Source organism: Bolinopsis microptera, chromosome 8 (assembly GCF_026151205.1).
Source record: "Bolinopsis microptera isolate Bmic1 chromosome 8, MBARI_Bmic_1.0, whole genome shotgun sequence".
In the NCBI taxonomy this organism is placed as follows: Eukaryota; Metazoa; Ctenophora; class Tentaculata; order Lobata; family Bolinopsidae; genus Bolinopsis; species Bolinopsis microptera.
In genome coordinates this window covers 16,019,594-16,033,203 of record NC_087079.1, presented here as the reverse complement: position 1 = coordinate 16,033,203, position 13,610 = coordinate 16,019,594, and the positions used below count along the sequence as shown (strand labels likewise).

Genomic DNA, 13,610 nt, shown 5'->3' with positions numbered 1-13,610 from the left:
AGCTCTTTTCATAACACTATCAATAAATTTGAATGTTCTTGACCTTCTGTGAAAATGATTTACAATGTATACAATGTAATATGTATACAATGTATTATACATCAAATGTTGAAGAGTTGAAGAAGTGTAGTGATTGAAATTTAATTTCATTTAATTCAGGTAATTTTCAAACATTTATAATTGTGGACAAGAATTGAGACTGGAAAATTCAAGAAATTTTCCAGTACCAATTCTTTCGTACGATTAAATAACAAATGAAATTAAACAAATCATACGATAGATGTATGCATATATTTCTCTATAAAAAAATTGTTTAAAAACATTTCGAACTTTCAGGTTTTATCAATTAAAACTCTTCTACATGGTAGGTATTCTAAAAACTAACTTTATTAATAAGGGTCATTATTATAAGGGTCGTCGTCATTTTTGCAACCATTTTTTTGGCGGATTTTGTGGCGATATTTGTTATTCATCTTCGCAATCCATGGCAAAAACAACATTTAAAGATTAAAAATCTCAACACCCAACAATGAATAAATAACCTTAAAGATATCGTCATTGAAGTGCAACGATGTTTATCCAACAGTGAACCAGGCTATTTTCAAAAACACCCAAACACCTTAATTGTTCAAGTCTGAGGGTCAATAAATAAGGTTCTTCACACGTTAAACGAAATACTGTTAGGAGACAAGTTGCCAATTGCCATGGAGACAACTTGTAGTTATGGAGACACATAATCAAGGGTCACTTTGAATTGTGTTCGGTGGCTTCTTGAGGGACACCACCCAACTGAAATCTTCATCTTCTCATTTGTAAACTGAGATTGTTGGAGAATAACAGCTGATTGTAAATCTCAGCTTGGTGGAGTTTAGTGCTGAGACCACTGAATCGTCTTGATGTCGATCCCTTCCTGAAATATGTTCAACTAAGAATCTTGTAGATATTAATTATTAACTGTGTGAGCAATCAAACAGGTTAAAAACAGAGAAATCCATGTAATGATTATAAGTGAGCGACAATGTAGCGATAATATGATGGTAAATAGTTTTAATACTTTCAACACTACTAATATAACAAATAATTTGAGGAGGTTCTCTCAAGATGATTTTTATATCGAAGATTTCAAGAGCCTAAACTGTGTATGATTCGCCTCTCCAAACAAATCTAAAGTTATAGTAAATAGTTGAGGGAGAATGTTTACCTGAACCATCTCCCATAGCGGCGACATTTCCCGAAGCCTAGTCACGTGTTTAATACACCTCTCAGCTGTGTAATCTACCTCCTCTACTGTCGAGTAACGTCCAAACCCGAACCTGAACACGTTTACCATGGTTAACACAGCAATACCTACTAAACATTATAGCATGCGGCTAAAATACTTTCTAGCTTTTCCTCTAATACAGCCCAGTCAATAAAGTCTTCATGTTTTTACAGTAGTTGGGGTACTTGGGGCCACCGACTGACCGACCACCCCAGTCGTAGGACTCCTAATCTACGGCTTTTCTTGGAATATTGCATATAGTTTCATTGCGTCCTAATATATGAATTATTCACCGAATGGAATAGCACATGATACGTTACGCGAGTTATAGTACGTGACATGATCTAACGTGACACTCGTTAATTCCGCGCAAAGCGCAGAGTAAACATTTTAAATTAAGCGCCGCTGGCGCTAAAAGTTTCAGTAGACCCTTTTGAACTAATATGAGTTTGCCACAGATTTTGTCACAGTATTCAAGCATAGATTAATAGCTACGATTTGATTGTTTTGAGCTCTACTTGAGGTTTCTCATTGAAGGTAATCGCTAGAGCTATAAACCATATAAATTAAGGAATTTATGTCCAGTTTGATATATTATTCAGGCTATGATATTATGCAGGCTATGATTCAGGCTATGATGATACGAGAATTTACCAATTTAAAACTGACACAGTTACTTGTTAGGTGCAATGTGGACAGATATTGACCTGTGAGTATTCTCTCAAATTCCCCTTCAAGTCTGTTTATTACCTGATTGAGGAGTGAGCCATGTCATCATCTGCCCCCAGCGCTCTCAGCACATAACTCGGTTCCAGAGAAGCAGAAGTACAAGCTGAACCTGAGGGAGGATAACAGTCAGGTAGCTATAGTAAAATACAATTTTTAAGTAAAATACAATTTTTATTTTCCACAGAAGAATCAATACATATTGAATTATAAATATCCGATAATTTCATTAATAATCATTAAAAGTTGCTTTGTAAAATCAAAATAGAAAGTTAGAAACACAAATCAGTACAATAAAAAGGAGAGAAGGAGATATGTACTGGTGAACATTCCCAAATCTCACAACCTGATAACAACGTAAACAAGATATCATAAAAACATTCAATCTCAAATTTTAAATGTTCTTAAACTCAAACAAGCAAAGAAAGATACAAACCTGAGGAGAGAGCGATATCTTTGAGAGCCATTAGTAAACTCTCTCCCTCGACGTAAGCAAATGAGAGGTTGACACAGCCAGGGTACCCTCTCTCTGGGTCTCCATTCCGCTCCACATGTGTTAGTTCCGAGGTCACTTTCTCCACAAACCTGTCACTCAGCATCTTCACGTAATCGTGGTCGTAACTAAAATGGTTATTCGATATTAGGTCATTATCGAAACACTTTCTCAGCATTTGAAACCTTTGGGGTAATTCTTTTCTTTGGCTGTTATTCATAATGATTGCGATCACTCATCACGAGCCTTCTACCTCCAATAGATTATTTAATAACGAATTTAAGAAGAGGGCTCGGAATTAAGTTTTAAATCAGTTAATACATTGTTTGAATTAAAACTATGAATATATCTGTTAAAATAAAGTAAAATGAAGTAAAATGTTAACCTGATCTCTTGTTGAGCAAGTGAGCAGGCTGCCCCGAGTCCCACGCAGAGATGAGTGGGAACTGTACCACTTCTCATTCCTCTCTCCTGACCACCTGGACAGTTTCACTGTTACATTTACATTCACTCTGTTGTTGTCATGGTAACTGTAGTGGTTACTAACTGTAATGGTAACTAACCTCCACTCTGTTGTTGTCATGGTAACTAACTGTAATGGTAACTAACCTTTACTCTGTTGTTGTCATGGTAACTAACTGTAATGGTAACTAACCTCCACTCTGTTGTTGTCATGGTAACTAACTGTAATGGTAACTAACCTCCACTCTGTTGTTGTCATGGTAACTCCATGGTAACTTACCTCCACTTTGCAGAGGTTCTAGTCGCACTCTAGGTCGTCTCCTAACGTAGAGAGCACCCACTCCTTTAGGACCGTATATCTTGTGTCCACTTATTGACATAAGGTCGATATTATTCTCATTCACGTCCACTGGAATCTTGCCAACAGCCTGGAAGTAATTACAGGAATATGAGAGAGTAAATACAGGAATATGAGAGAGTAGAATTAATTATATATATGGACACGTTCATTTGAGTTTGAGGATATTGGTAAATATAAGTGACCCTATTAAAAGGCACAGTGTAGTTGACTTTGTCACACTATGAAATTACACAAACCCTTGATGGTTAGGATAATCGTCTCATCCTCTAGGCTAACTTTGTCACTTAACGATATCTTAATCAGCTGATAAGATATCGCTTAAATACGGCCGGCACGGAAATGGTTACATTGTCACACTATAAACATGTGACGGAGTAAATATGGACCCCTTGCTGCCGTTTTTGACCAAATTTTTAAGTGTCCAGTTGATTGGATGGGTACATATGACCATTACCTACATATTTGACGAGTTTTTTCGTTAGATGGTGCACTCAGGTTTACTCTGTCACACATTTAAGAAAACATGTGAAGAATGTTTAGGGCACCCTGATAAGCAATGCTGAGTAGTGTAGGTTTATTTGATGGCCTGGAAGTGCTAGGAATTGTTATTATATCATATAGTCGTAAGGAATTAAAACACAGAAGGCACAAACAAGTTTACTTTGTCACATAATCTTGATGATATCTGAACATGTGTGAAATTGAACAAATAATGATATATTAGCTTAAACCCCTTATATTACGTACTATGGATCAAACAACACTGCATGTACCACGCACCAGTCACATAAATCATTATCGGGTGGTAATATGTTAACAGTGTCACAATTAAACTACCGCAACATGGTCAAAAATAGGGTAATTTCGTCACAAACAAATTATTATAACTCTGTTAGCTCCTTGCTGGCTAAATAACTAGTTCATTGATGATAAAGTTACATAGTATTCTAATAGAGGTATAGCTCTTCAAAATAGGGGCAAGACATGTTTACTTTGTCACATCAGTTATTATAAGAGTTAGGTAATCGTCATAAGATTAACAGATCTTTTCGTAGTTGGGATTGATTTATATAGGTAATAAGGCAGCCTATGCTAATTTTTACACACTATCTTGAAATTTTTGGGGCAGGAAAAGTTAATTTTGTCACATTTTTGGTGACTGACAAATTTAACCTAAAATTGTTAAACTTGAGCTCTGATGTTCTGGACAATATTCTACCGATTTTTTTCTGAAAGAATGTTGAATTCTAATAGAGTCATAGAATATATAGATCTTTAAAATAGGGGCAAGACATGTTTACTTTGTCACATCAGTTATTATAAGAGTTATTATAAGAGACTATTTCATTCTATAATCATTGTTTTTAACCTATTTACGATTTCGTATCATTTTTTGTGACAATGTAAACATCAACTGATCTTAACTTGCATCAACTACATTGTCATCATGTAAAGTTTTCCCGCCTTTCAAACCAAAAACAGATATAAATAATTCGCCCAAAAATTAAAATTCCATATATTGTGACAGAATTAACCTCATTTCCCAATAACCAAGTTCCTGTATTAGCTAACTATTCGAAACAACATATTTTAGGGCTATGATTGGTAGATCAACCATCAAATAATGAGTTAAAAGGTTTTTGAGGACACCTCACAGTAGAATAGAGGTTTGGTATTCTGAGTGTGACAAAGTTACCCAAATATTGCCTTGTAACCGTTCGATCCGTGCCCTTTAACCAATGTTGTATCATAATTGTTAGATTGACCTAATCTACTATATTTTAGACCAAGGAATGATAATTAGACAACTGCAGTTAACTAAGTCACACAAAATGTGACATTTGAACCATTATAGTGCCTAACAACAATAGATTTTCTTTCTGAGCAGTGCATATGGGAGTATGGGTTACGTGGCTAATGTTCAGAACTTCTGAACGTGCTAGCTTAATAGATGTCAAAATTAAGCCACTATCGTCGAAAACGCTATCATTTTTGTTTACCAATATCCTCAAACTCAAATGAACGTGTCCATATACTAATTGTGTAATTAATTACACAATCTTCCTAATAGACAAACACTGCCACTGATTAAGATACAGCAGCTGAGAACAGTGAAGAGAAGCTACACTCCTGTTGCCTTTACCTGCGCTGCGTCAGTGTGGAAGAAGATTTTGTTTTGTCTGCAAATCTCACCAATCTCTTTGACTGGCTGAGTTACTCCGATCTCATTGTTAACGTACATAAACGATACTAAACCTGCACAGGGAATTATCAGTTAATATATGTGAGACGTATAACAGGATTAAACAGGATAATTAAGCAACTGTATAGTAGACAATTGAACAATCCCCCCACACCACCCGACCCCCACCCCACCCCACCCCCACCCCCACCCCACCCCACCCCACCCCCACCCCAGCCCACCCCCACCCACCCCACCCCAGCCCCACCCCACCCCACCCCACCCCCACCCCCTCCTTCACAAGTGTTGTTGCGTACCAGTGTTAGGTCTGATGCTGGCTTTGAATAGGTCCATGTCAATAACTCCGTTCTTTTGGACTGGTAGATACGTCACCTGGTACATCAGTTATATAACATGTACTAAGTTAGTAAGTTACATAAGAATTAAGATACATTATCCATAACTAAAATATCCCTCAATATAACGTTAAAGTACAGATATTTACAATGATATGATGGTTAAAAATACAACTAATAGTATCGCTAACCTCAAATCCCTCTTTTTCCAAGTATCTACAACTGTCCAACACACATTTGTGTTCAGTTGCTGCAGTAATCACGTGCTGTTTCCTCTTACGGTAGAACTTAGCAACTCCTTTTACTGCAATGTTGTTACTTTCCGTAGCTCCAGAAGTAAATATTATCTCTTTTGGGTTAGCTCCTGTAAACACATACTAGTGTTATCATGGTTATGCCCGTTATCATTTGTGTTACAGGTATCACCATGGTAAAACTTCAATATACAGCGTTAAAAAAACATTATGAGTTGTATTATTATACTACTCAATACTCATTTTATATACAATACTAGAAAGCCCGTGGTATTGGTAACGGGGACGAAGCTAGTAGTATTCTTTGAAAGAAAGTTTTAATCGCATCAAAAAATATCCATCCCAACCGAAGATACAGCCGATTTAAATATAAAACACTTTAAACACAACGTAATTACCACAAAACCGATCAAAATGACGTTAAAACAATCTTTGCACGTGCATGTGTGCATTAAAACACCGTTGCTATGGAACGTTTTGGTTGTTACCTAAATTCCTATTTCTAGTCTGATTTGCACGTGGGCGGTCGTACAGACATACAGACAAAAAGAATTCTTTGAATTATAATAGAGATAATATACATAGTATGAATATGTTGATGTCTGTATTTAGCAGATAGGAATATTACCGATGAGTTGAGCGACTTGCTCGCGTGCTATCTCCACACCCTCCTCACTCTCCCAGCCGTACGCGTGAGTACGCGAGTGAGGGTTACCGTACGCACCCATCTGGTAGGGCAACATTGCGTCTAATACACGTGGGTCTACTGGTGTTGTTGCCTAATGGGGTAGCTCAGTTACATTAAATAACACATTAAGTACACGACTTAAAGATTATAGATGCATGTGGATTCTGGTGGGGAGGTGAGGCATATTTTTTACCCCCTGTAGATATATTTTCTAAACGAGAGCTCGAAAATAACCGAGAAATCGACCTTGTTCATTATGAAAACATCCCATTTTGCGAAAGAGTTCTTGCAAGTACCTACTTTAATTAAAGCTACATAATATAGTTATTACAGTAGCATGGAATATATATTCTCTCATGATCAGTATGTAACTGTCCATAATGTAAAAGTTGTTATCTCACTCTTGTTTACGCTAATATAATGCATTAAATAGGGGTGCAATAACTGGGAGGGAGATAACCATTGTTATCACATTATAAGCAGTGATGTAACTGCTTAGTAGTTACCTGAATGTCCAGGTAGATAGGTCTCCCATCCTCAGGAGTTACTACAGTTTCAGGGATATACGGTACACTGGCAACACTACTGGCTGCCCTGCTGAGTAGCAGATTGAGGCGTGCTGCCAACTGTCTGGAAACACCAAGTGCCATCTTGCTACAGAGAGTGGAACTTTATTGAGCATATTGAGTTAATGGTTTGTAAATATTATGATAAAAAATTGAATTTTACGTAGCTTTATATAATGTTCAAACAATTATTTGTTGCCATAAAATACCTCTTCCCTTTATTACTGAAATGCTCTCTAAGTATGATATAATAGATTACTATAATATACATATAACATAATTTATAGTAGAAATATTCTCAAATGTCAATCTAATTAGCAACTATACAAAATTGTATAAATAGTTTTCTGGACAATCAACTGTAACTATGCACTATAAATAGCATGTAAAAACTTGAACTGTTAACAATTAACATGGAATCGATAAATTTGTCATTAAGCACAGGATTGCAGTACAAGTCAAGTATATTTTATAAAGGAGTCAGCAATTTCATTCCCGAGTGAAGGCGAATCACTGCACAAATCGCTTTTTATTGTTCGTTTGACCTTTCATTTTATCGCTTATTGTGCTAGCTACTGCTTCAGATATTGCCAGTTTGCGTAATCAAATCAACAGGGTGATCCAAAATATTTAATTTTTGAATAATTCCTAGACGGTGCAATATAACTCATTTCTGTAAACAGTTTTTTGAAATAGAAGTTCTGAATTGTGGATTCCTAGTTTCGAATCACCCTGTATCTGTAGCTATCCATCATTTTATCATTCATTAATTTTACTGCATATTATATACTATTATATAGTAACAGGCTAATATCATCAAATATTTGGCACGTTATCGTACACGTTATATTACACGTAGACAGTAAATACATATGCACGGTATCCATAATTAGATGGGGATTGTCTCTAATGGACTAATTTATTGTTTACATCATAATCAGTTAAAAATAAAAACCCCAATGGCTCAATGGGCACTCCTGAAAACATAACTAGTAGAAAATATACTGTATCAAAACTAAATAAAAAAGTGAGGTCAAATGTAATAAATCGTAACAAACTGCAATTAATGGAATATACATTTTGAATTCGTTATAATTAATGGCACGAAGCAAATTATAAAAAATGTAACAAAAGTCAAGCGAAAGTGTTGTTCACAAAGCACATTTACAATGGGTTTAAGTTTCAAATTAATTCCACTGTATGAAAAACAGATTATTTTAAAATTACAGTTTATAAACATGGCATTGATTTGGTTTGGTAAAAGAGTGATAGGAATTAAAAAACAAATTAGAAACTCAATTCTGGACGTTGGATTTAGCCCCAATTAGCAGCAAAAACAATTACGAATTTCTATTTCTATTGGACCTACGTCCTACGGAAGCCGCTGATTTCGTGGATGAGAAATTTACTCGTGGACCACTCATTTACATTATCAACCCCCTTCTGCAGCTTCAGTATTGCATTGGCCATTGTGATTTGAATGCCCTCAGCGATTGGCATGACACTGAATAAATAGGGCCGTTGAAGAATATTGAATATATCTATGTTTGGCAGTATTGCAGTCATATAATCATTCATAGTTAAATCTGTTAGCACAGCACAATACAAACAACTCATTGTATATTGGTTGTTTTGTTTATACTTTTCAACACTCATAATTTTCATTACTAATTAGTACGATGGAATGTTATTAGCACTAGAATGTAGTTTGTCAACTAAACCCAGGAGATATCTATGGGTTGAATTGTACAGCTCATTTCAACACTTCAGCTTGTTTGATATGTCTGTGTTTTGACGCTCATATTTATGCAGTTTGCTAAAATTAGCTCGTGTTGTGATACGTGTGGATCTAAATATCAATGCGTAGTAGCTATGATTAATGAAAAACATTTAGATATTCGAAAAGGGAAATAATAATTGAACGGTTGAGTTTGTTCAGTGGGTTTTAAATAGATAAATAGAGTAGTTAAATTAAGATCTGAGTATTATACATGTACACCAAGGTATACTAATAGGTCACTTCCTCCTGCCCTACAAAATCACGTGATACTAATACTGTTCGCTGAATGGTCAGCCGCACTCCCAGCTCTCATTTCATTGGCTGTAGCCTGGGTACAAATTGTATAGTTGCAACGGCGATTACAGCTACTAGAGCAGCTACTAGAGCCGCCGCTATTTCTAACTCTCCTTCTTTTTTGTTTCATCCGTTATTTTCACTAGTTTAAAGTAAAAACTACAAGTAACAACACATATTATATACAGCCTGTATTGATGTAACGGTGTAGACTAAATATAGCTGCTAACCAGTTACCGGTACGACACACAAATGCAATTTATAACACAATGTCAGCTGTAACCATGGCATCGCAGTATTGCACTGTCAGCTGTACTGTAGCCATGGCATCGCACTTTCAACTGTGTATAAATTGTATAGTGCACGGAACTACATTACAGCCTTTTGTTTAATGAACTAGATTGTATTTGTTTCGCCGTTCTTTTGTTTCAATATCTGCACCTTCTTTTGTTTTTGATATATTATGTGCTACATCTGTATTTTAGTTCACTTCTGAAATTTTGCTAGTACAATTTTACTAACTTACCAAAGTTTAGAGCCGCTATCTTCATTCTTATCTCTAGCTCTCTAGATATTTATTTGAACTGACTGAGAGTTTGTATAGTTGTTGTAGTACGTTGACTGTAATCCAACACCAGTACAACATGTCGTCACTAGTATGTCACGAAGCATCACTGGCTAGTCACATTGTAGGAGTTTAGTACACGCCACGCCTACAACACTGCCACGATTCACAGATTCTCTTCGCTTGATACGTCTTCACTTGCAGTACAGAACTATGCACATATCTTCACTTGTATACAGTTTCCTGATTCTTCTCTTAATAACTCTATCTCTCCTTTCGTAGACACTTTCTTTCTCTCAGTTCTACACTTGTAGAGACTTGTTTATAACTCTGTTACTGTCCACTAGGCACTACACGTACATTAGTATACAACAGGGACAAAAGGAAATCGCGGCATGTACAGAATCGCGATTATTCCCATTATTTGCGACAAATTTTATGTATAGTTTAATGTATAGTCTGTTAAAATTTGAGGTATCGCGATTTTTGGCCAAAATAATCGCGAAATCCTTTTGTCCCTGGTATACAACTTTAAAGACAACATTAACTTACTCTCAACGATTTAGTTTGGTTTATGTTTATAACTACCCGTTTTACTCTAAACTCTGGTCACACTATCTAGTTATTGTCATTATAATGGCAGTCAATACAAATGGCCAAAATAATACCTCCACACGATTAACAGTCGCTTAAACCATCACATCATCACGCTAAGCGCAAATAGCACGAATATTTTTGACTTTGTTTTAACTTGTAAATACTAGAAGTTGCTTTTTACAACACTGCTCAGTAGAGATGTATTATTTAAAAGTCTCATGTTAACGCAATATTACTTCGTTCTAATTTGATCTGATAATCATTGGTTTGTTAAGGGTGAATATTACACTACATATTGTATTAACCCAGAAGCTCGTTAAATACAGGTGCAACTGTAAATGTTGACTGTGAAACTGTTATACTTATTCTACAGAACTCTGGATTATCAGAACTCTGGATTATTTAATCATAATACTACTAAAATAGCTTATAAAATTACTTAAAACATTAATATTCAGCGTTATATAGTTATATGTGTTATGCAATCAGATAAACGTAAGTCCTCAGTTTGATTTTATGATTTAACACTTTTTCATGCAGTTCTGGTGCTTTTACTTTTCCTTCTGTAATGTAAGCCTTTATTATTTATAATAGTAATTTTAATATTAGGTTACTACTTAAAACACTCCATAACGCACACTGACCTGATCTAAATCGGACTTTTATACATTATTTATTTTTCAGAGCTGCTGAAGAGCTTTTTAGTGCCGTTATCAACTAGAGGTTAGTAGAAGTACAGTAGATTAATATTATATTAACTTATACCAAAAGTATACTACATAATACATAAGTCAATTTGATTATTGTATTACCTATTATTATTTGTAATAATTGTAACTGACAATATAATGACAAAACTGAAACTTCAGATGAAAACGACTACGTGATAGTATCAGGGACGGACTGTGAAAGAGAACCTGAGTTTATACCAGATGGTCCAAAGAACGCCCTGCATCATATCTTGCAAGTGAGGGGACACAGACTGCCTGAATATTCATCAGTCAGGGATGGAGAGTCAAACTGGACAGCAACTGCTATTCTACACATTTCTAGACATAAAACTATATCTGTTAAGGTAATATTCTACATATTTCTAAACATAAAACTATATCTGTTAAGGTAATATTCTACATATTTCTAGACATAAAACTATATCTGTTAAGGTAATATTCTACACATTTCTAGACATAAAACTATATCTGTTAAGGTAATATTCTACATATTTCTAGACATAAAACTATATCTGTTAAGGTAATATTCTACACATTTCTAGACATAAAACTATATCTGTTAAGGTAATATTCTACACATTTCTAGACATAAAACTATACCTTAATTCCCAAAAAGTTGGGCGACAAAAAATTTGAGCGGGCCTCTCGCCCAAATTTTTTGCAGACCAAATTAATTGCATAAATCTTTTCCGTCTGCTAAATTTTTTGCTAACCAAACTTTTGGCATTTGGCCTGTGGCCCTGAAATCTATAGAAAGATGGCTTTTTCTTCATATAATCCAAGTGAAATAATATTTGAAATTTGAGTTTTCTAATTCTGCTTAAAATTGAAAGCAAAATGACTGGAATAATAAGGAATATAATGAACGAAGGCAAATATCTAACTGAAATTTTAGTGGAAAATCGTTCATTTTTCGAAGAATTTGTGCCCAAATTTTCGGTCGCCCAAATGAGTTCAAATTTTTTGCCCAAATTTTTCGTGCTCAAATAAATTGTGCTCAATATAATGGCACACAAATTTTTGGGAACTAAGGTATCTGTTACGGTAATATTCTACATATTTCTAGACATAAAACTATATCTGTTAAGGTAATATTCTACATATTTCTAGACATAAAACTATATCTGTTAAGGTAATGTTCTACGCATTTCTAGACATAAAACTATATCTGTTAAGGTAATATTCTACATATTTCTAGACATGAGACTATATCTGTTAAGGTAATATTCTACATATTTCTAGACATAAAATTATATCTGTTAAGGTAATATTCTACACATTTCTAGACATAAAACTATATCTGTTAAGGTAATATTCTACATATTTCTAGACATAAAACTATATCTGTTAAGGTAATATTCTTCACATTTCTAGACATAAAACTATATCTGTTAAGGTAATATTCTACACATTTCTAGACATAAAACTATATCTGTTACGGTAATATTCTACATATTTCTAGACATAAAACTATATCTGTTAAGGTAATATTCTACATATTTCTAGACATAAAACTATATCTGTTAAGGTAATGTTCTACGCATTTCTAGACATAAAACTATATCTGTTAAGGTAATATTCTACACATTTCTAGACTTAAAACTATAATAATAGAGTTAAGGTAATATTCTACATATTTCTAGACATAAAACTATATGATCTGTTAAGGTAATATTCTACATATTTCTAGACATAAAACTATATCTGTTACGGTCCGGTAATGTTACGGTAATGTCCTTCACAATTCTAGACATAAAACCATTTCCGAGATATGGAATAGAACTATGTTAGATGTTATGTGACTGTAATGTTGAGAGATTCAATGAGAGAGATTCAATGTCATCAATTCCTACAGCAGCACTATTTTCAGGGAGAAATGCACCCTAAAAAGAAGGTGGCAGAATCAAATGCAGCACAAATGATGCTCGATAGTGACGATTTTAAGGAGTACCTCAAACATCTGGACAAACAGTGAACTGTACAAAAAGTAGTTTATATTTCAGATGTTGAGTATAGACAATTGCTGATTTAATGACTGTTTCAAGAATATGAGAATTTTGTGATTATTGTAATGAAAACAGTTAAGGTGTAAATTGTTAAGTGACAAAATATAGGGCTGTTTTGATGCTATGTATATAGTTTTATAAGCTTTGTTGAATGATTGCTAAGTATGGAACAATTGTTTGTATAAAGGTATAACTCAAGTATGATTTAACAATTATACAATATACAATATACATCCTTGCTTACACGTAATGCAATGGGTTAAACTAGATGTCAGTTGCACAAGAGGG

The 13,610-nt window shown here is 34.6% G+C and overlaps 2 protein-coding genes across 2 annotated transcripts in view; one reads left to right on the top strand and one right to left on the bottom strand.

The window, feature by feature from the left end:
• Window positions 1-212: 212 nt before the first annotated feature.
• Window positions 213-13,610, bottom strand: part of LOC134819107 (cysteine desulfurase-like) — a 36,484-nt gene continuing 23,086 nt past the window's right edge. The window contains exons 2-12 of the mRNA XM_063828878.1: window positions 7,290-7,439; window positions 6,724-6,874; window positions 6,033-6,205; window positions 5,803-5,878; window positions 5,447-5,559; window positions 3,223-3,370; window positions 2,866-2,959; window positions 2,424-2,608; window positions 2,012-2,099; window positions 1,202-1,313; window positions 213-910 (exon numbers count right to left, since the gene is read on the bottom strand). Coding sequence (XP_063684948.1) covers window positions 869-910; window positions 1,202-1,313; window positions 2,012-2,099; window positions 2,424-2,608; window positions 2,866-2,959; window positions 3,223-3,370; window positions 5,447-5,559; window positions 5,803-5,878; window positions 6,033-6,205; window positions 6,724-6,874; window positions 7,290-7,433 — 1,326 coding nt within the window. The 5' untranslated portion in view covers window positions 7,434-7,439 and the 3' untranslated portion in view covers window positions 213-868. The remainder of the gene's footprint in view (window positions 911-1,201; window positions 1,314-2,011; window positions 2,100-2,423; window positions 2,609-2,865; window positions 2,960-3,222; window positions 3,371-5,446; window positions 5,560-5,802; window positions 5,879-6,032; window positions 6,206-6,723; window positions 6,875-7,289; window positions 7,440-13,610) is intronic.
• Window positions 11,010-13,495, top strand: LOC134819109 (uncharacterized). Its single transcript, XM_063828881.1, has 4 exons — window positions 11,010-11,080; window positions 11,270-11,308; window positions 11,455-11,660; window positions 13,187-13,495. Exons 1-4 carry the CDS (start codon window positions 11,065-11,067, stop codon window positions 13,289-13,291), a joined length of 366 nt encoding a protein of 121 aa, XP_063684951.1. The 5' UTR covers window positions 11,010-11,064; the 3' UTR covers window positions 13,292-13,495.